This window comes from Alexandromys fortis, unplaced genomic scaffold, assembly GCF_014885135.2.
Source record: "Alexandromys fortis isolate MF-2015 unplaced genomic scaffold, M_Fortis_MF-2015_v1.1 scaffold_1, whole genome shotgun sequence".
Classification (NCBI taxonomy): Eukaryota; Metazoa; Chordata; class Mammalia; order Rodentia; family Cricetidae; genus Alexandromys; species Alexandromys fortis.
Genome location: NW_026067927.1, coordinates 18,948,271 through 18,971,376, shown reverse-complemented (window position 1 = coordinate 18,971,376; position 23,106 = coordinate 18,948,271). Strand labels below are relative to the sequence as shown.

At 41.9% G+C, this 23,106-nt stretch overlaps 1 protein-coding gene across 6 annotated transcripts in view; it reads right to left on the bottom strand.

Annotated features, from left to right (window-relative positions):
- Cntnap4 (contactin associated protein family member 4) overlaps positions 1-7,307 on the bottom strand; it is a 274,903-nt gene extending 267,596 nt beyond the window's left edge. For 5 of the 6 annotated variants that reach the window (XM_050144155.1, XM_050144157.1, XM_050144156.1 and 2 more), the window contains exon 1: positions 7,217-7,301. In XM_050144155.1, the coding sequence (XP_050000112.1) occupies positions 7,217-7,301 (85 nt within the window). Of the gene's footprint in view, positions 1-7,216 lie in introns of all 6 variants that reach the window. The other variant, XM_050144152.1, reaches the window with a different exon arrangement.
- Between the last annotated feature and the right edge of the window lie 15,799 nt (positions 7,308-23,106).

The following is a 23,106-nucleotide window of genomic DNA, read 5'->3' as shown; positions in this document are numbered from 1 at the left end:
ATCTAAATAGGAAGGAGAAAAAGACAAGATCTCCTGAGTAAATTGGGGGGGTGGGTCACAGGAGAGGGGAGAATGGGAGGGGAATGGAGAAAAATGTATAGTGTAATAAAAACAAAGAATAAAAAAAAATAAAAACAAAAAGGCCAGCCATGAAAGTCACAGAGCTCTAACATATATGTGTAAAGACAGAAACATTTGACCAGAATCTACACTCAGATGACAGTTTTGGAGCTCACTGAAGAAATTTGAATGCTGAAATCTGACAGCAAAGGTGCCTCCCACCTCCCCCAACTTAATATAACACAATGACACCCAGTCTACCAAACATGGTTCTCATTTATAAATGCACTGTAAGAGCTGGAGAGGTGGCTCAGAGGTTAGAGCCCTTGCTGCTCATGCAGAGGACATGAGTGAGTTCAGTTCTCAGCACCCACATGGCAGCTCAGAATTGCCTCTAGCTCCAGTTTCAGAGGATCTAATGTACTTTTCTAGCCTCTGAGGGCTCCTGCACACATGTGTGCACATAAACTTGCACAGCCACACACACACACACACACACACACACACACACAAAGATTTTTTAAAATTTAGAAATGTTATCTATTGTAACTCAGAATTACAAATAAGCCATTACACCTGAAGACATTTTAAAGCGTCTTTTAAGACCCCAAAGGCTTTGACTGGCCATGTTAATTTCAGAAATAAATTACTTGAATTCAAGGTATTCCACTCATTGGTGAGTGTGTTTTCCTTAAAGAAAGACTTCAGGTGGTCACAACAAGCTCTCTCAAAGCTCCCTACTTTTTATCACTATGTAGTTACTGTAAGGCATTTTCTTCTCTTCTTGTCCTTCTTTGGTGGCAGTAAGAAGTTCTAAAAGTGAAACCCTGGGGTGGTAAGCATGGTAGTCAAGTGTTCTACCACAAAATTCATCCCCAGGCCTTGCGTTTTATCAAATGGGATCTCACTATGTAATTGGGTCTGTATTGGACTTCATGATTTTCTTTTCTTGTCATTATCTGTGCTAGAATTACAATCACAGGTGTGATATCACATCCCACTGAGATTTTTTTTTCTCTTTAAGATGATCAAACTCCAACCAACTGTAGCATCTGATGCTGCAATTTAAGGTGTGTTTCGGAGCTCTCCTTGTTAAAAAGAATTTCTAAAGGTTTTCAACCTGGAAGAGCCACTCACACAGTCATCTGTGTAGTCAAGGCTCACTCTTCCAACAGCAACAGCAAAACCCCTTCTACCCCAAGAACAGGGTGAACTCACAAAGCAGCTTTTATCTGTAACACAAATTCGGTGGATTAATCCTTCTCCATCATTCCAACTAACAAGAAAACAGCAATAATTCTAGATACATATCAAACAAGTCAGTGATGCCAAAATGTCTGAATCAATAAAAATGGAAAACAATAAACTATAAGCAATGGGGGAAATCAGATCAAAGTATGCAAACATTTATTATTTCACCAAAAGTAATAAATTACCAACATGAATATGCATTCTTGGGATTTGTGTGGCGGCATTGTCTTATCTTTCTAGTGTTTGCATTATGCAAACTTTCATTCAGTACAGAGGAGAGATGTTTTTTAAAGGACACTGGATACAGGCATAGTGGTACACGTCTGTAATCTCGGCTCTTTGAGTCAAAAGGATCCAGAGTTCAAAGTCAGTAAGGGCTACCTGAAACCCCATCTCAAACAAACAAACAACATGAAGATTGAAGGATTTCTTGGATAATCTGGGGGCTAACTGGCAATTTAAAGGTCAAATGATTCATTAGTTGACAACATTAAAGGTCCAGTATTGATTGATCCAAGATAAAAGAGATTTTCATTCTAAGCAGAAAAAATGGGCATTTGTGAAGCCAGACTGATGTTCTAATGCAAAATCACATTCACCACTTTGAACTGTTAAGGTCACTATCCTTAAGCATCTATGTCCAATAGACAATTGTGAGTCGGCTGCGTCACTTCTTAATAAGACCCATCCTAGGTCACATCTCAAGACCTCAAGATGTTCTTGAACTTAAAAAAAAATGGCCTTGTGATGAGAAGTCAGAATAGTCATTTAAAACTGAATTGTTAAAACATTATTAAAAACCAGGTGTGGTGGTTTACATCTAGTATTTAGGAGGCAGAGGCAGGTGGATCTCTGTGAGTTCCAGGCCACACTGATGTACATAGTGAGTTCTAGGCCATCCAGGTCTACATAGTAACTCCCGGTCTCAAAAAATACAAACAAACAAAACAAAACAAATATTATGAGCCAGGCTTAGTGGCACATGCCTGGAATCTCAGAACTTGAGAGTCAGAACTCAGATTCTGGAGGGTCAGGAGTTGAAAGTCAGACACAGCAAGGTCAAATACAATGTGGACTACATGAGACCATGCCTCAAAAGAAAAAATATGAATAAATCATAAAAATAAAATTTTAACACATAACCATTTACAAATTACAATAAAAAATTAATAGTATACACTATCACATTTTTCCTTGCTCTTCAAAATGCTGTAAATAATGTAATATGAACAAAATTAACCTAATGACAAGTTTCTGGAGATCAAAGGTAAATCCAATTCCAAATGGACACGATATTTACATACAAATTAATTACGCTGGCATGAGTAGGTGGAAAGTACTTGCTTAATTATTGTGCATTCTCAGTGGGTTGTGCTTAAATGAAAATCTATTTTTCAATTTGTTCTAAAAGTTTGCCAACTTGAGCATTTTGGGGAAGCTGCTAAGTTACTTTCAAAGCAAGAACACTCTTCACACAAGAACGTTTCCCTCACATAATCAATTTGATTCCAAATCTTTTCTGATTCATATAGAGTAGACTCCTTTTTACGATCGTGAGAATGTGAAGTAAGAGCAGAATTTTCATCCCACATCTGAGTTGAAATTGCTCACAGACTCTGTCAAGCACTGCATAGCAATGCAATTACTTGAGATTAAAAGTGGCCCCCTAGAAGCCAAAGGTGCTGTGAAAGCTAACTAACAAAGGCGGGTATTGCATAGTCATGGAAATGAGACTTCTCAATAGTGGTTTAGGAGAAACAGATAGAGGGAACATGAAAGTGTAGGGTTCTCCTGTTGTACTTGCCAGTAGTGTGAGCCGCTGCTTCAGTATTAGCATGGTTCATGACGTAAGAGCATTTTATCAATTAATATAAACATAAACTCAGATTTCACACTGCCATTTTGTCCCACAGAGACTTCCTCTCTCTCTCTCTCTCTCTCTCTCTCTCTCTCTCTCTCTCTCTCTCTCTCTCCCCCTCTCTCTCTCTCATAAAGATGCAAACCCCACTGCTAGTTCACAGGCCATATAAAGACAGGCATGAGGCCAGGTTGGATTCATGGGCCATACTCCCCCAAGCCCTGAGCTAAATATTCCAACCTGTTTCCAATGACTTTACACAGTTCTACTGATCTATTTTCAATGAAAAAACAAAGCCCACTGACATGAAGACTGACTCTGATTGTTGATATGTGATATGAATTCCAAAACTAATATCAGAAGACAATAACAGTATTTACAACTTTAATTAAGCCCTGGGTGTCATATGGAAGGTGTGTTTGGTCTCCGCATTGGCTTATAAGCTATATTAGCCCTGCGGCAAAAGATCAGAAAGGATCCAGAGTTGATGCAGTGAGCAGAGAATGGGAGTAAATGACCCCAGGAGAGATCCAGAGAACCTACTGATCGTCACTCCCAAGGGCCAGCCAATCACACATTGCATCGTGAATCACACTCAACAGCTCTTCGGTACTGCATTCTAAAAATTTCCTATTATTACTATACAAGCACATCTGGAGGAGGGAAGAGAACTAAGAGGCACTTTTAGAAAGAACGGCAAAACTGAATTTTAATAGCGAGGATCTGTCCTTGTAATTGGGCTAGACCTGGTGAGAATGATCATCCACTCAGGCAGTCACCTTTCTTGATTATTGATTTTATCACATTCTTTGATACTTCCTTCAGGGTAGATATCAGACATATATCCCTGATTTCAATTAAAGGGAAGAAAGAACAAGGACAGAAACTCATTTCTAATTAAGTCATTAGTGAGCCATTTAGTGGGCGTTAATTATTCTGAGAGTGGGGCTCAATGTGTCCTCCATCATGGGATGGAGTTACAAGTTACACTCCCATTCTTCTTAGGTGCTGCGTGAAGCCCCCCAAACCATCTTGATATTCAGAAATGGTGGGTTCTTAAGAGCAAGAGTAAAATAAATAAATAATTGCCCTGTTACAGTACATCTTTCTTAGAAGGAAGTGAAGAAGTCAAAGGGAAGCAGGAGGGTAAGACCATGTGCAAGAATGCCAGTCGCTGTGTTTGCAAGAAAAGGATGGCTCAGTGGAGCAGCAAACATATCTTGACCTGGACAAAAAGTACAAGATGGGTGCTGGTTCACAGCTTGGAGATGTCATATGGGACCCAAGAAGCAAAGAATGTGACCCACTCAATACATTTCTTCTTAAACCCACAGATCTGATCACAGCCACGGTCACTGACTGCAGGCACATGGATAAGTTGTGTCTGTTCACGTGCACAGGTGTGTGCACATTTCCCTGCATATGAAAGAGAGGAGAGAGAGAGAGAGAGAGAGAGAGAGAGAGAGAGAGAGAGAGAGAGAGAGAGAGGAGTTGGGCGGTTGTGTTTGCATGGAATCTTTCTAATGCAAATTTCCCAGTTGATTAATTAGATCAATTAATATTCAAATTAGAGTTCAGCTAATCCCAGGTTTACAGAGTCCCCTAGGCAAATGTTCTTATTGTTACCCAAAGGCTGACTCAGTGGATGACAGATTTGTCTCCCTGTGAGTCACTTGTAAATAAGGAGAAAGGTGTTTGCATTCACCCAAGAGACAGGCCTTTAATTTTCTTTTGCTTATATTCAGCTCCCCCTGACTTTACTAGTGGGATTTAAGATTGATTCACTTCTTATTAATATACAACCTGGTTTAGAAGAGTTATTGGAGGCCTTATAAGACTTTGAGATCATTGCGTTAGTATGTTTCCTGTCTTCGGCTCACTTGCATCCTTGCTCATAAACACATAATACATACTCAGTCTTCCAGAAATGACCTTTCCATCCTAACCCAGCAACAAGTGGGTGCTGATGCCTCCGAAATGTAAAAACTGAAGAATGATACAAAAAATAGGAAATGAAATCCTTTGCATCTACATTTGCAAATTACATTGTCAAAAAATCCAATAAGAAATTACTAAAAGTCATCTTAGTCATCTGAAGCCACTGAATTATGAACTTAACACTTGAAGAAAAGTCAACTCTTAAACAGGTCTGCTAAGCAAGAATTCCAACTCTAATACCCAAGCGCTCCTGATAATTTCAATTCCAGGCTCTCGGAGTTTATCCAATGTCTTCATAAAGAACTCAAGCCCCAATGGATACAAATCCAATGCTGAAATCGCACCAATGAGAGGCCCAACCAGAGCCAAGAGGACAAGAACCCTGGCCTCTCCTCAAATCTCAACTATTCACTTTTCCTTGGCTAAGATGTACTAGGAAAGGAGGCCCTTTAGTTTGGATCTTCTGGCTACTCTTTGCATCAGATTCCAAGCAAGCAGACAAACGTCAACAGCTCACAAATTTATATTTATATTAAGATACTGCAGACTGAACCCCAGGCAACGCGTTGGAAAGACAAACTGGGTTAGGCCAGGGTGAAGCTCTGCCCTTCTCCAGGGAAAAGGAGCCTGTGTGTTCTTCACATCGCAACAGTGACCTCTAGTGCTCCCTCTTGACTGAACTCATGCAGCTTCCGGAGGAATTACACCTTTGCCACAGAACTTCATTTGCCTGGGTGGACAGGCTCTGGTCTCTCTTGGTCCTGGCTGTTTATTTACTACAATGCTTGTCAAAGGCTATCACCACAGGATCCCTAAGATCAGGACTGGGTGGAACAACGCACACTTTATCGACTTAACAAGATTCCCACACATCCGATTTAAAAGGGAAAGGGAAAACACAGTACAGCCCAGGAGTGAAGTTCTCTCCTTGGCAGAGTGGCAGATAAATTGTGACTTTAAATGAGTTCCTAAAAAGGGGAGCAGAAAATCCCAGTGGCCTTGTGGTCTGGGTGGGCTTGGGCTCGTGACAGTGAGTTCCCTGTGTTTTTCCTTCATAAGGGCTCTCAGGCAAAGTCAAAGGAGGGTCTACAACAAAGAGAGCTACCAGCTTCTTGTCTCCCAAACCTAAACCTGGTAAATACAGCAGTGGCATCCCTTCCTGAACAGGCCTTGTAACCTGTTCCTGTAATGCAAAGCAGATAAGGCTTGTCTTTCAAATCCGAGAAAGAAGAAAAAGTTGTGTTTGCTGAGCTGTTTATCATGCACAGCAGAAGGGGAAATGCTTCCTTTTGGAGAATTTAAGCTAAATATAAACTTTCAAAACTTTTCCTGTCTCCAATGGCAAGCTGATGCTGATGAGAGCTGGCCAATGTATTTTGGGTGAAATTTAAATTAAGCCAAGAGACTGTAATGAACGTTCCTTGAATCAATGAACTCAGCACCAGGACAATCACAAATACATGAAGTTGAAAATTCAACCACTAGAGAACACTACTTAAGAGGGGTGGGGGAAAATCACCTTCACATTTCCCTTTAAGCCAGATGTAGGGCTGGGTGCCCATCTAGGACTGATCTTCCCAGAGCGGACCGGGGCTCTTCAGTGCTGAGCTGGTCCACCAGTACTGCCTGCCTGTGAAGTCTGCAGTAGGTTTCAGTTATTAGCCTGCATCATTTTAGAGATGCAGCCAGCTCCTGCTAAATCGCAAACTTCAGGAATCTCAGCTACTGCAGCAGAATATCAAGCCTGCGGGTTGGTTTCCTGATAGCCAAAGAATCCCAACGAAACTCAATAACCCAAAGAAAGGTGCCTAGGCTAGTGCCTGATTCAGATGCTAATTTAATGTCTTACTAGAAGTTGACTATCCACAATGAATATTCAAGGAGAGTGAGATTCTGCTAGTTTAAAAAGAAAAATGGTCCAGATAACGTTTTGCATATTTTGGCCAGACCAAGAGGAACAAATTTGCACATTTTCCTGTGGTACTTCGCCTAGCCCCCCACAGCGATTCCAGTTGAAAGAATTAATCATTAAAAAAAAAAAAAAACAACAGAATTAAAGTTTTGCGCGTAGACCCCCCGCAAGTTTTAAATCATTTGCTGTGTACTTACAGGAATTCCCGGCTTCCACTCTGTTCCAGTTTTGAGTAGACAACAGAAGTAACATCTTGAGGACAGTTCCAGTGATAGATTCCATAGTCATAATTTTTGAGCTCCCAAAAAGATCTCGAGTGGCTCTCAGGACGCTGGAGACAGGTTCTCCTCAGTCCTTCACCCAGCACTGACTGAGTCTTCAGTATCTCTAGCTCTCTCTGGCTCTCTCCTCCCTCCCTCCTCTCCCTCCTCTCACGCGCTGCTGCTCTCTCCTCTTTCCCTCCTCCCTCCTCTTCCCCTCCTCTCTCTCTCTCTCTCTCTCTCTCTCTCTCTCTCTCTCTCTCTCTCTCNCTCTCTCTCTCCTCGCTCCCCCCCCCCCCAATGCTGGTTCCTCACTGAAAAGCAACCAGCATCTGCCCTAACAGGCTCACACACTGCTGCCGCCGAGGCCACGCCCACTCCTCACAGTGGTCCTAGAAATTGGCCTCAGCATCCTGCCTCCTCCGAAAAGCACAGCAGCAACTAGCAGCTTTCTGAGCTCCGCAGCCGCTGCAGGTGATGGAAGCTGGAGTTGGAGGCGCTGCCCGCTACTCCTGGCCTCCTCAGGGGCTCCTTTCCCTCCCCTCTATTCTCAATAAGCCTTAACCCATTTTGTGCCCGCCCAGCCTTGGGAGTGGGGGAAGCGGCCAGGCGGCAAAGCCTTCTGATTTTCCGCAGGTCTTGTATTTGGCAGTGCCAACCAACATACTGAGCTATTTCCTGATTGCCCGGGAGTGTATCCAGGTAAAATTGCATTATGTTTCAAAACAAAAGCATAGAATAAGACAGAAATAACAAAGCAAGTATTGGTGAATTGTAGCTAAAACTGTCCTCCGGGAAAAACGCTTGCTGTTTTTCTCCGTTTCTGTAAAACTATCGCCTTGTGCTCTGGTGCCAAGGTTTTATTACGGAAATTCCTCACATGGGAACAGACATTCCTGCTTGGCAGATATTTAAAAATCATCTGATAATAGTCTGCGAGAAATTAACATTTCTTATTTTAGTTGTTGCTTCAGGAATACAAATCCACCGGTGCAGTGCTCTGGCTAGATTGAGTTTCGTGAACGCATCCTTCTGTGAGTAGGCAGCATTCCACAATCGTGTTCTTTAATAGTAATTCCCAGAGGGCATTTTCATTTCCACAAAACGGAAAATGATGGAATACAAAAAAAAGGGACCCCCCCAACATACGCATGATCAACTACTACAGAGAATACTCGTCCAATGGCCATCCTGTGGATACTATTGCTTGTGCATAATATTAAATCACTTAAATGATGAAGCTAAGACCCCATACAAAGCGGTGCCTCACACGGTATCAGAGAGGGTAAATCATCTCTTTAAAGTAAATGTCAAGATGCCTTCCTGCTGATTACCTAGGCGTCCTAGAGACAGGAATTCAGGAACCTCTCAAGCAACATCTTGGTGTTTGAAACAGGGAGAAGCTCAAGCCTCTCTCATCAGCAGCCTTGCTGGGCAATGAAAAGGGGGTGGGGTGAACCATCCATCAACCAAGCATAATTGTTTAGCTCTTGACTTCAAACAAAGCCAAATGGGAAATGTTCTGCTTTTCCTATTTTACAGATAAAAAAAAAAAAAAAAAAAAAAAAAAAAAAAAAAAAAACAGAGAAGGGACTGATTTGTAGGGTCATTGAGTTAGGAAGCAGAGTGAAAAAACTGGACTTGGAATTTTTGACTCTGGTTCTACTGATCGCAGCCGAGGGATTGCTGCCCTCATATCAGATCTTCTCACACACACACACACACACACAGAGAGAGAGAGAGAGAGAGAGAGAGAGAGAGAGAGAGAGAGAGAGACATGCACACACACACTCCTGTAGATACCACAGTCCTCAAAACCAATAGCAGGGAAAAGAAAAGCAGGGCCTGAGTATTTGTATTTTCTGTGTTGTAAGACCTACATTTTTGGCTTGGTTTTCAAGCCATAAAATGTCTAGAAAAACAACTATGTATTAACAATTTATATCAGTGATTATTTGGAGGATAGTTTAATTTACATGTTATCTGCCACTTATTATCCAATTAAATTATTAAAGAGATCATTTGAGGAAAATATCTTGCACTTACAGAAGGAAGAGATTAGACCTTCTAGACTTCTGTGAGACTGCGCTGTCCAGAGTACTGCCCTGAGTAAAACAGAAAGATGGAGGGTTGAAGATGTAGCTAGGGTAGAGTATTAACCTAGAAGCCACAGGGTCCTGGGTTGGACTGCCAGCACTATGTAAAGGAGGTGTGGTCGTGCTTGCCTGTAAACCCAGCACTTGGGAGGCAGGGGCAGGAGGATCAGGAGTTCAAGGTCATATTCAGCAACAGAGCAAATTTGAAGCAAATCTGGGCTATGTGAGACCCTGTCTCAATAAGGAGGAAAAGAAAGAAGGAAAGGAAGGAAGAAAGGAAGGAAGGAAGAAAAGAAAGAAGAAAAGATGGATTTAATAGTCTGATCTATGGGCCTGTAAAACTGTTGCAGCAAGGCCTTGGGTTTTCCAGAAGGAAATGTTATCACCCTATTAAACTTGTAACTATTTACATAAAAACAAATGAGAAAATTTGAAGATTAGTATTGGATCAAAATTGAAACAACAATTATATATTTTATGATGATGGAAAATTTAAGACAACCTGGCCTGATAACACAGGTCCATATCCCAGGTGCTCCAATGAGATGTGATCGTCTGAAGGTGGAAAAGGCTTGGATGCCAAGACCTACTGACCTGTGCTTCACGTCTCTGGCCCCACCAGAATGGCTGGAAAAGAAAATTAATATGGTGGCACATTCATACCTAAGTCCCAGCCCTGGAGAGGTAGAGGCAGGAAGATCAAATTTTAAGCTCAACCTCATCTACAGAGAAAATTCAACCTTCAGTCTCAGAATTTCAAGGCCAGAACTGGGAAAGGAAGTGAGTTCTAGCTTAATCTCTTACTTCATTTTCAGACCTTGCCTCAGAGGGTGGAGAGGGTAGGAAAGAGATAGCAAGTTTAATGCTAAGGCTTTTGTCTCAAATTTTTAAAAAAAAATACAAAGTAAATATGGAAAAATAATTTCATCTTGAAAAAAATGAAAATAAAATTTATGCCCTGGCAATGCTGAAGCATGCATGGGCAGCCCGTATATGGCGGTTCTGTTGAACTTGTCCACATTGGGTTCCATGGTCTATGTTGATAAGGACAACTGACCAGGTCTCTTCCTCAAGAGGGCACCAAATCTCATTACAGATGGTTGTGAGCCACCATGTGGTTGTTGGGAATGGAACTCAGGACCTTTGGAAGAGCAGGCAGTGCTCTTAACCGCTGAGCCACCTCTCCAGCCCCAATTTCATTGTGTGGATGTGCATATAAATCAAACTTTAGTGTAAAAACAATGATAATATGATCACTAAGGTAAGATCTGACCAAGAATATGCAATTGTCAAATCCAGTATACTGTGGCTCTTCTGTCATCTTCAGTGGTAGAAAATAAAAGCACAGGTGTGTACACAGGAGGAACTCATTTGAGTCTGACTGAGTTGTACACAGCTTTGCACAATTCGGGCATGGGGAGATGGCTCAGTAAGCAAAGTGCATTCCGTATGAGTGTGAGAGCCTGAATCTGTTTAACCCTCAGTATGAACGTAAAAAGGTAGGCATGATGGTGTGTTCCTGTAATTCCAGCACTGGGAAGGTGGAGGCAGATGGATCCCCAGGGTTCCCTGGCTAGTCAGCCTAACCTAATTCATGAGCTCTTAGTCCCAAGGAGAGACTCTGCCTTAAAAATTACCATGAGGTAGTCCTGAGAGCAAGACCTGAAGTTTACTTTTAGTCCCACAAGGATGCATGTACACATACACATGCACACACACACAGAGAGAGAGAGAGAGAGAGAGAGAGAGAGAGAGAGAGAGAGAGAATATTAAGCTATTGAATTTTTCTTATATCTTTTATTTATTTGCTTGGGTTTTTTTTTTTTTTTGGTTTGTTGTTTGTTTGTTTGAGACAGGGTAGCTGCCCAACCCATAAAGCTGGACACCTTACTGGGCCCAGCTCTGAAAGCCTGGAGAGCTGTTTGTATTGAATCCACATAGAAAAACTACAACAGCTGGAGTCTGATGGCCAGTGAACAAAGGAAGCAACACTCACTCAGAAAGAACTGGATCCACCTTCTTCCTCTACATCTATCTTGTCACTCAGGGCACAAGCCCACGAGATACCACCAGCCACACTCAGGGCAATTCTTTCTCCCCTAGCCATCAGCCCACACATGAATCCTCTTTGGAAGTAACTCCAGATACAAACAGAGATGCATTTTATGGATTCTCTACATCTCTTACTCTAGTCAAACTGAAAACCATAATCAACCATCATAATCATTCAGTTATGTTAAATATCACATACATCCACATTATTGTCTAATAGATCTATCTAGAATGTTTTCATCTTGCAAAACCAAAACTATGTACTCATCAAACACCAATCCCTTTGTTGGGGTGAGCTGCTTGCTCATCTCAGCTGCCCAGAACCAAAATAATCACACAAAAACTGTATGAATTAAGTCACTGCCCAACCCATTAGCTCTAGCTTCTTATTGGCTAACTCTTATATTAATTTAACCCATTTCTATTCATCTGTGTATCACCATGTGGCTGTGGCTTATTGGCAAAAGTTCCGACCAGCGTCTGTCTCTGGCAGCTCCATGGCATCTCTCTCTCTGACTCTGCCTTCTTCCTCCCAACATTCTGTTTAGTTTTCCCCACCTAGCTCTGTTCCCCTACAGCTCTGCTATAGGCCCAAAGCATATCCTTTATTAACCAATGAAATCAACACACAAACAGAAGGACCTCCTCCACCATCCCTTCACTCACCAGGCCTTAGAGACCATATTTCTACTCTATTTTGGGTCATCCACTCACTAGCTCATAGGAATCCCATTTCTATTCTGAGTTATTTAGATATTTCATATATGTGGACCCACACAGTATGTGCCCTTCTTATGACAAGATTATTTTACCTAGCATAGTGTCTCAAAGTTCATCGGATTGTAGCAGGTGACAATTGTCCTTCTTCTTAAGATTACATGATATTATTCCATTGTGCGTACAAGTCACATCTTCCCTCATTCCCTCATGGGCCAATGGGCATTTTGCACATCTAGGACTTGGTTGTTGTGACTAATGCTGATATAAGTGACATGAACAAGTGTGTCTCTTTGAGATATATACCCGAAAGTGGAATTTATGGATCATATATAAAGTCTACTTTCAATTTGTGTGTGTGTGCTTGTGTGTGCAGGTGTGTGGGCACTGGCCTATCGGGAGGGCTGATGTGGTGGCTGGGTGTCTTTTAACTGCTCTCCATCTTATTTTATTGAGGCAGGGCCCTTGCTAAACCTGGAGCTCACTATTTGCTTTAATTCCTCTTTCGTACACTACATCCAGACCACAGTTTCCCCTCTCTCTACTCCTCACAATCCCAACCTCTCCTCTCCCCTAATCCACTCCTCCCCTGTTTCCCTTCAGAAAAGAGCAGGCCTCCCAAGGATACCAACCAAACACGGCATAAAAGATACAATAAGAACAGGTACTCTTCTTGAACTGAAACTCTCATATCAGGACTGGTTAAGGTGACCCAGCAAGAGGTAAAGAGTCCCAAGAGCAGGCAAAATAGTCAGAGACACCCCACTCCCACTGTTGAAATCCTACGAAAACACCAAGCTGACAACCATAACATTCACAAAGGGCCTCGCACACCCCCACAAAGGCTCTGCACTGGCAGCCTCCGTCTCTGTGAGCCCCTATGAGCCTTGCCTAATTGATTCTGTGGGTCGTGTTCTGCTGGTGGCACTTACTAATTTGAAGGAACTATCTCCCAAACTCTAAGATTTCCTTGTCTGCACCTTCCCTGTCCTAAGATTACAGGCTTGCTCTACTATATCTGGCTCTTTCCGTCAGTAATATTGATCCAAACTTGGGTCCTCAGCTTGGGCAGCAGTTTATCAACCAAGCCATCTGTCCAGCCTCTCTGTTTGCTTAAGGAACTTCTACATTGCTGATAAGTATTCTGGTCTCCTCGTGTACGCTGGCATGTGTATATGATTAGGGTTTTTTTTTTTCCCTCTTTATTCAAGTTACTGTCCTTGTCTGTGACTTTTTAAGTCTTACTAGACTGTGTTGAAGTCTCACCAATACACCAAGCTAACAATAACATTCACCGAAGTCCTACCACACTCCCTTCTCCTCCTTAGATAATACGAGATGGGTCCTTTAAATGAATTTGTGTGTACGTCTCCCCTCAGCTTTAGGACACTTGGGGCCCTTATCCCATCAGCCTCACAGTGCCTCCCTTTCTCCCTTTTCATTCTGAAGCCCCCATGATCTGCACTGCCTTTACTTTTCTCCATCCTTTGGTTTTCTTTTGCAGTCTTCTGCCATGAGTATTTTGAGTGCCCTGCCTTTGTTCACTCATTTCATCCTGCCCTGTCAGTTCTGAAGTTAAGGTGCTGAGTTCTTTTTTTTTATTTCATTTATTAATTTTGTATACAATAATCTGTCTGTGTGTCTGTCTGCAGGCCAGAAGAGAGCATCAGATCTCATTACAGATGGTTGTGAGCACCATGTGGTTGCTGGGGATTGAACTCAGGACATTTGGAAGAGCAGACAATGCTCTTAACCACTGAGCCATCTCTCCAGCCCCAAGGTGCTGAGTTCTTGCAGCAAATGGTTGAACCCAGTGTCCACGTTCTTCAGCCCTGGACTCCCTACTGGCCTCTTCTCTGTGATTTCTGCCTCTTCGCCCACATCATTAGTTATGTCTCCCATTGTTTTCCTGGTTTGGTTTTGGGGTTTGTTGTTGTTGTTGTTTTGTGTTTTTGGTTTTATTGGCATGACTCTCTTAATTCACCAAGCATCGTTGTGAAATTTATTTAGGATTATTTGTGTAGCAATTCTTATATTTTCACTTATGGAAGGTTAGTTTCTGGAGATGTGCTGTGCGATTTTGATTCCATGTCTCTTTGTAAGCCTTGTTGTCCTCTGTTGGAAAGTAGGTGTTTAAAAGTCAGCCATGTCTCCAGTCGTGTGATTTTGTTTCATACAAAAAGGCTTCACAAGCCAGTCATCTGAGCTACAGAGTGGAAATCTCTCAAGCCTTTTATGAGACTGCCTCCTTTGGGGGCTCCTGTGTGTCATCTCATTAGAGAGGTTTGCCAGCTCCTGCTAGTCAGATCCCCCTGTAGACAAGCTGCGGTGCCGACGGTCTGTGATGTTATGGTAAGTGGATCGCTTTCCTTCTCATCAGCCCTAGCCTAGTTCCTGGTTCTTCTCGGTGTTTAAATTCAGGAAAGACACAAACCTCCCCAGGGAGAAATCTGCAGTTAAGGATTTTCTTCTGAACACACTGCACCACGCTCAGAGAAGAGCTCTGATGAGTGAAATGCCAGGATTCTTCTAGCACACTCCCCATTCAATCGGCTTCGCACTTTCCCGGGATGCAAGAACCTCTTACCTGGTGTTTAGATTTCCCATCGGGCAAGTTGGGGATGTATGGTGATTAGGCTGCTGTCTCTGAGGGAGGGGGTCAGGGGCTTTCTAATTTACAATCTTGCTAATGTTGTTCCTCAAAACCGACATATTTTATTAACTAAAAGATAGTACAAACAATAATTTTTGGGCAAAAGCCCTCTCTCAAATATATTTTTAATGCTTACAATCATTGTTTCCTGGCTATAACCACTAAGCATACAAAAATGGACATGGGACTGAAGAACTAATTCAGGCATTTAGAGCGAGCCCTGCTCTTGCAGAGGACCAGAGTTTACTTCTCAGAACCTATGTGGAGCCACTCACAATTGCCACTAACTCCAGCTCTAGGGTCTTTGACGCCCTCTTCTGGCTGTCTTGGGTAACTTCACTCGTGTGTACATATCTCACACTTAAACACACATACATCTGATTAAAAAAATCAAATAAATCTTCTTTAAAATAGGCATTGTTAGCCAGGTAGTGGTGGTGCACGCCTTTAAACCCAGCACTTGCGAGGCAGAGACAGGTGGATCTCTGTGAGTTTAAGGCCAGCCTGGTCTACAGAGCATCCAGGGTAGGTTCCAAAAATCTACAGAAAAACCCTGTCTCAAACCAAAAAAAAAAAAAAAAAAAAAAAAAAAAAAAAAAAAGGCATTGTTTCTTATAGTGATATTTTGTTTTTGTTTAAATAAATAAAATTGCCTGAAAATCAGAGGGCAAAACTAAGCCACTAGAGTTCAGGCTGTGGTGGCACACACCTTTAATCCAAAAGTTTGGGAGACAGAGACAGATGTATCTCTGTGAGTTCAAGGCCACTCTGGGCTACACAAGATCAAAACAAAAAGAGATCCAGGTGGTGGTGCCTCACACCTTTCATCCCAGCACTAGTAAAACACAAGCTTTTAATCCCAGCACTAGGGGGGAATATAATATAAGTGGAGACAGAGGCTCAGGGCTCCCTCTGCAGTTGCCCAGCCTTGGTAGAAGTAAGACTTCTCTGGTGGCTTGGCTGTTTTGCTTTTCTGATCTTCAGCCGGAACTCCAATATCTGACTCTGGGCTCTTATTATTCATGCTACAGTTACTATTGTTGTGATTAATTCATCTTTTGTAGGATCAAACTTTTATAAAAGTATTTACTTTTGTTATTTTTTTTTATTGATTCCAAATCCATCCATCTCCCCATCCCTTCATATCCACCCTCTGCCCCTTGCAACCTCCCCCTCAAAACAAAACAAAATTCAAAAGAAAAACAACTATACTAACTAGCATACAAAAAATAAAAAACAAATGTCTCGGTATGGAAACTGCAGTGTGGTACAGTGACTCACACAATCTGTCCTTTAGCCCACACGTCTTTACTTGTACGTGTTCATGCAATGAATCACTGGTCTGGTTCGAGGCCTCTGGCTTCTGCTACACCCCCAATACTAGGCCCTCACTGTGGTCCCTCTCCTTTCTGCCTGCTGCAGTGGGTGAGCTAGCTGGGGCAGTGCTAGAGATTTCACCCTCATGGTGTCGATGAGGGAAAGTGGGCAGGCTGACCAACCCAGCTACCACCTGGTCCAGAACTAGGGCTATGAGTGGGCCCACCCCAACATTCACCTTATCTACAAACTGTTAGAGCGTGTGAAGGGGCCAGCCCTGCAGATCCAACGCTGTCCAATCTCCATGATACAAAGCAACAACAGAACCTTCTGTCATATTTTTAAGCAAGGGGCTTGTTCTGTAACCTACAAGCATCTTTCCTAGCAGTTTTATATTGTTCTGAGTGTTACTATTCTTCTCTTGTAGCTGTTGCTTAAGGCAGTGGATACTGTGTTGCTGAAGAACATAGTGAGATTTGCAACTTTACAAATATTTTTTTTGTTTGTTTGCTTTTTGTTTTTGAGACAGGGTTTCTCTGTGAACCTCTGGCTGTCCTGGAACTCACTGTGTAGACTAGGCTGGCCTAGAACTTGCAGAGATCCACTTGCCTCTGCCTGCCTGAGTGCTGGCGTTAAAGGCTCACACCATAGCTCAGTGGTAGAGCATTTGACTGAAGCTTTACAAATACTTAAGCTTTAGCAGAGAGACTTTTCTATTCACATCTCACCTGACACAACCTCCTATAACAAAAGTTGAATTGCCAGTTAAGATAGAAATTATCAGTAACACCTGATTCTCTCTTAAGAACTACAGCAGTAACAGAAAGACATGTAGTAATGGAAGGCATGCCAGTGGTTAAGAGCACCTCCCACACTGCCAGAGGACCAGGATTTGGTTCTCAGTACCCACAGCAGGCAGCTCACACCCACCTATACCACCAGCTCAGGGACCCAACCCCTCTGACCTTCAAGTCACCAACACTCATGTGCCCATACCCTGAAATATATGCGTGCACATAATTAAGACAGGAAAAATAAATCTTTAAAAATGCCTTACGTTAGTCAGTGAATGTTGTCTTTAATAATATTCGAAAGTATTTCAGTTTTAAATAATTCCTTAATCCAAAAAGATTTATATTTACTGGAAAATTCCAAGGACAGTGGGCCCTTCTTTCATATGAATGCTGGTTTATCATTACCGTCTTCCACCATTTTGGTATATTTGTTACTACAGCTAACGACCTGGTGCTGATAGACGTTAACTAAAGCCTAATCAGGTGTCCTTCATTTTTGCTGGAGATATTTTCTCTGTTCTAGAAACCCATTCCGATTCCCACATCATATTTAATGTTCATGTCTTCTTAGGATCCTCCCATCCAGGACAATTCCTCAAAGTCCTTATTTTGTATCATTGTGACAATTAATGTGTACGCTCAGCAGCTCAGCACACTTTTCTGATGCAGTCTGTGTCTTGTGGAGGAAGAGCACAAAAGCAGGTGTCAAGCCATCACATCCTGTCAAGGATGCTCACTGACGTGGTGACTTAATGGTGATGATGCTGACCTTGAGATGTTTATGGGGACAGTGTTTCCCATTTTCTTCTACTATAAAGTTGTACCTTTTCTCTCTCTCTCTCTCTCTCTCTCTCTCTCTCTCTCTCTCTCTCTCTCTCTCTGTCCTTCTTTGGCAAGAAGTTACTATATGGAGTCCAGACTTGAAGAAAGAGGAATTATGTGTCTCCTACTTGAGACACATATATACAGAGAGTGTATAAACCATGTGGGAGTCCCCTTCATGGCTGATCTATGGGTTCTTGTGCATTTATATTTCTATTTATTTATTTATTTGGCAGTGTGGACTGATGGACACTTACTGCGCCCATTGCCTTGTGATTTAGTAGTGCTTTACTTTGTATATTATTATGATATTTTTTTATTTTCTGATATCGTTTTTCTCTTCATGAGTTGTCTTCCCCAAACACCTAAAGCTTTACCCTTTGACTAATAGAAAACATTGTATTACTGTCACATCATTGGTGGCTGTACGCTTTTATACATATAAATCTTGAGCTGCATTTGGGGGGATGTAGTTATTACATGGAAATAACATGATACATGCAAGCCTTGCTTTTATGATTTTGTTACGGAAGTCTAGAGTGATCTCTCATATAACGCTAATTACTACCTGCCCCTGAGGATAGCGATTCCTGAGTGGTCTGGACAATGCCCTGGGTGTTTATGTGTCTATCCTAACTGTCTAATAAAAATAGCACTGTCCCCAGCCCTGTGACCAACATCTATACTAGCTTTTCATAAGTGTTTTTAGCCTATGTTTCTTTACATACCTGTACCGGTTCATACTCTACTGAATATCAAAAGAATCTTCCGTAAGTGTCCAAGGGTCTCTCTGTGTGACCATCTCTAACCTCTTGCACTCTCTCTCTCTCTCTCTCTCTCTCTCTCTCTTCTCAGCTGCAATTGCTTATCTCTTTCTAAACAAATAGACCCATTTCCTCAATTGAAAGAATGCACAAAACTTAGTCTGTGTTTCTTCTCCTGTACCAAGGCTGGCAGCAGTGTACAGGCAGTGAGCTATAGAAATCATAATGACCACCTCATATCTCATCTTTTAGAGATCATTGACTTCTATGTAGGATCTTAAAACCCATTATTTAAGGTACCATTTTCCTGTTTATTTTATTTATTTCAGTTAAGGGCCCAAATCTGATACTTGTCCTTCTATAGATGATAGAAGTATAAAAATTAATGGTGTCACCTTCTTCTATTATCCGCACAATGAACAAGCCATAGCATGAAAAAAAAATCTTCTTTCTAGCTTATGTCCTGCAAAAAAATTTCCTCCACTATGAGAAGATCTAAATCTGGAGGGGGTGTTTCCTTAAGGTAAGTATTTGGATATGCTGTGGATAGTCTTGTCTCTAACATAATGTCATAAGGAATTATAGCACCAGTATTCATAGATAAGTGAGTTTCCTTATATGATCATACTTGATTGAGATGTTTTCATTCACACAGAACAATAAGTCTGACTACTCAAGTTCAAGGCAAATTTCACACCTAAGAGCAGTAAAAGCACAACATTAAGGTGCTATTTCTAGAATAAGAAAATAAATCTAAGGTTAATCAAATTGTTTTAAATCTATTTAGCATAAGACAGAGCATATAGCTCCTTAAACATGCCTGAGACTCAAGTATACTGAGTCAGAGAAATCATTTAGATCCTTCTCATCTGAACGTTATGGATTTGGTCATTTTGCAAGGCACTGATTGCAGTGTATAGCAGGGGAAATGTTATCTGATTCAAAAGGGCTTGATGGAAGAAGAAAACCAACAGAAAAGATAGCGTGTGGGGCCTGGGGGATGGCTCAGGGGTTACAAGTACACACTGCTCTTGAGAGGACCTGAGTTTGGTGCCAGCACCCATGTAGGAGGGGTTCACAACTACCTGTAACTCCAGCTTCAGGAAACCCATTGCCCTCTTCTGGCCTTTATGGGCACCTAAATGCACATGGCATACACAATCACACACACACACACACACACACACACACACAACTAAGAAAACAAAACTTTTAAAAAATAGAGTATAACTGGTGAAATGAACTGTGAAGAAAGGGAAAGTTATGGATAGGGGATGTTTTTACCTCCTGTTTTGTCTCAGTGAAATCTCAGAATCCAGCACTGAGTTTCACTTCTCTGATAGGAAAAGCTTATCCCAGTAGGAATGCACAGCGCTAGAAAATATCATGCTTAGATTTGTGATGTCTTTATAGTGAACTGATTTAAGCGGAAGGGAGCACAGCTACTTTTCAAAACAAAGAATTCAATAGATAAGGACTTTGAAAAAAAATTTGTATCTACAAGCATTTATGCTTTAGAGCTTGAGCCTGCCTCATGGAAAGTTTTCATTTCTTAGAATAATGATGCAGAAACAGTTTTGGCCTCAGGCAGGTCCAGGGAAATCAAATCCACCCACCACCTCGATCTTTAGATCCACAGCACAGTGAGTTTCATGCCCAGCAGCCCGATGTGCCATAAGGGAGCAATTCTCCAAGTCCCAGGTAGAAAAGCTGTGAGAGAAGAGGGAGGGTGGCTGGGGTTAACCTCCTACAAGTAAAAGTGGTCATTGCTCCCACAAGTACAGCGATGGAGCCATCTTCACAGAAGTGGGGAAGGGAGAAACAGTCATAGCGTCTGCTTGTTTTTCTTAGAGGCCAACTTACGTTCTGTGTGTTGTCAGGAAAGTCAGTCTTATCAGGTAGCTGTATGCATGACGTCATTTGATTTCTACCCATTGTTCAATACAGTAACTAGTAGCCACTTGCAGAGAAAGCTGCTCACCCAGTCTAGCCCCATCTCAGTTCAACAGTGCCTGTATCTTATAACTACCATGTTGGACAAACCAATAGAACATTTACATCAAAAGAAAGTACTGGGGCTGATAACTCAGTAGTAGAGCACTTGCCTGGTATGTTTGAGGCCCTAGGTTTAATCCCCAGTATTCATACTGTCCTTCTAGATTGCTTGTAAATATGATATGAGGATAATTGTCTAATCCAGTTAATAAAACATAGAGAAAGTCTGATAAATGGGTCCAGGCATTGATTACAAAAAGAAAACAAGAAGTTTAAAGTTTTTCAAATATGCAAATGATTATCATTATAAATATTTTGGTACCTCCATGTGCTTGGACCAACCAAGAAGTTTAGCATACTCAGTCTTAATGATCAAAACACACAATATAGATATTATATCTGCTAGAGTACCACAGCAGAACAATAGATCTGACCTTTCTGGGTTTCTATAGTATGCCTGTTATAGTTTTAGATACTGTTACTCCAGATTAATTTTTTTAATTAAAATATTTTTATTATTGAAGTCCTTCATATTTATGCTATTTGCTAGAGAAAATATCACCATAATGATAAGGGGTTTTTTTTTTTTTTTTGCAACTCAAAAGCCTTGCAGAAATGATCTACCAAAAGACCAGGATAAATTAAGAAAAAACTAAATTTCCGAAATGAGACACTCCATTTAGAGAGTGCCTTAATAATGCAACGATTACATGATATTTAAACTGCTTGTCAACATGACAGGATTTAAATCACCTTATGGACAAACTTCAAGGCATATTTGTGAGATTGTCTCCACAGAGGTTTAGCTGCCATGGACAGACCCACCCTGAATGGGAGTGAAACATACCATTCCACGGGCTGTGGTCCACACTGAACAAAACAGAGAAAAAATTAATGGACTACCAGCTTTCATGTATCCTTGACTCCTGACTGGACAGCATGTGACCAATTACATCATGGTCTTGCCACTGTGGTTCCCCTGGCATGACAGATTACACCTTCAAACCTTGAGCCAAAACAAACCATTTCTTCTCTAATGCTTCTGTCGATATTTTGGCGTGTGCACGCACACACACACAAACAAACACACAAAATGTTACCAGGAGTGGGGTTATATCTGTGACCAAACTAGCCACGTGATTCATAGGCTTTTGGAGTTCATATGTGGGAAGAATGTGTTAGAATTTGAAACTGAAGTCTAAAGGAGCCCTAAAATGTTGTATGTAGAGCTTAAGAGGTTGGTCTCCTGGGAGTTTGGACAACAAGAATGCCAACTTGGAGGCAGACAGTGGTGGTACCGTTCAAAAGGTTTCCGAAGTGAGCAAAGATTCTATTGGCAACTGGGGCTCCAGTTTATTCACGCCAAAGTCTTACAAAGAGTCTGGCTGCATTCTGCCTACACGCGGGCAACTTGGGTAAAGCAGAGATCAAAAGTAGTGATTTCTTTGGTAGAGGTAATCAAGAAACAGGACAGAACTCGGGCTACAGCAGAACTGCCACTCTCTACCCAGGCGTAAGATGAGAAAGCAGGAAGTGGAGCAGAAAGATGTGCTGTGACAAGAGAAAAGGTCCCTGGAGGACAAAAGCCTACCTTCCCATCCAAGGTTCTATCTAAGCTGTAAAAAATGCAAATTCACTTGATAGGGAGAAAACCAAACTGCAAACAATGCCAAAGAGGTTTTCTGCTCAGAAACAACTGCCTAGGAAAGGGTTTTCTCAAGTTCAGCTGAAGGCGCACAGAAGTGTTGCAGAAGGGGACTGTAGTACGTCTCAAGATGGCAGCAGATCTCAGTGGAGTCATCCACTTATTGCTGGCTTGGCAGGTGTGCGAAATTCAAGAGTCCTGGAGGTCAGGAGGCTTGCTTTGAGATCCCATAAAGTCCAGGATAGCAGGCAATATGTAGCAGGGTTTGAAGGCCTGCAATGGGAGGCCTGAAAGACCATTGCATGAAGTCATGAAGGTGAAACTTATTTCACAGTAGAAACACTTAGGCCCTGACTAGATGTCAGGACCAAGGGGCGTCCATTAAGGAAATGGGCAGACATACAGTCCACAAAGTCTTAAAGAGAGACTACAGGACAACAGAGCTGGGTTGGGGGAGTCTGGCAAGGCTTTATAAGATTATACAAAGATTGAAAAATGCTCTCTGTGAGTTCAAGGTCAGTCTGGGCTACAGAGTGAATTCCAGGAGAGTCAGAGCTGTTATATAGGGAAACCCTGCCTAGAAAAACTAAAACAACTAAATATTTTTTTTAAAACAAGAAAAGAAAAGAAACTACAGGAAATCATCCTTAATTGGAGAAGACAAGAGTTAGGAATGTTAGCAAGAGCCTGCTGAAAAATTTATGACATGCGTGACCCTCGCAGGTCCCACTGTGGGTGGGAGAGGCCGCACCAGTTAGGAGACAGACAGATACAACATGAAGAGAGAGCTTGGGTACGGAGAGCTTTCTTTAGTGGGTACGAAGAGTTCTATTTAGTGGGTACGGGAAGAGAAAGGAGGGTAGGGAGTATGGGGAAAGAGAGAAAGAGAGACAGAGACAGAGAGGGGGGAAAAAAAAGAAGGGGGAAGGGGGAGTCAAAGACTGCCTCTTCAGAGGAAGAATGGACAGAGAG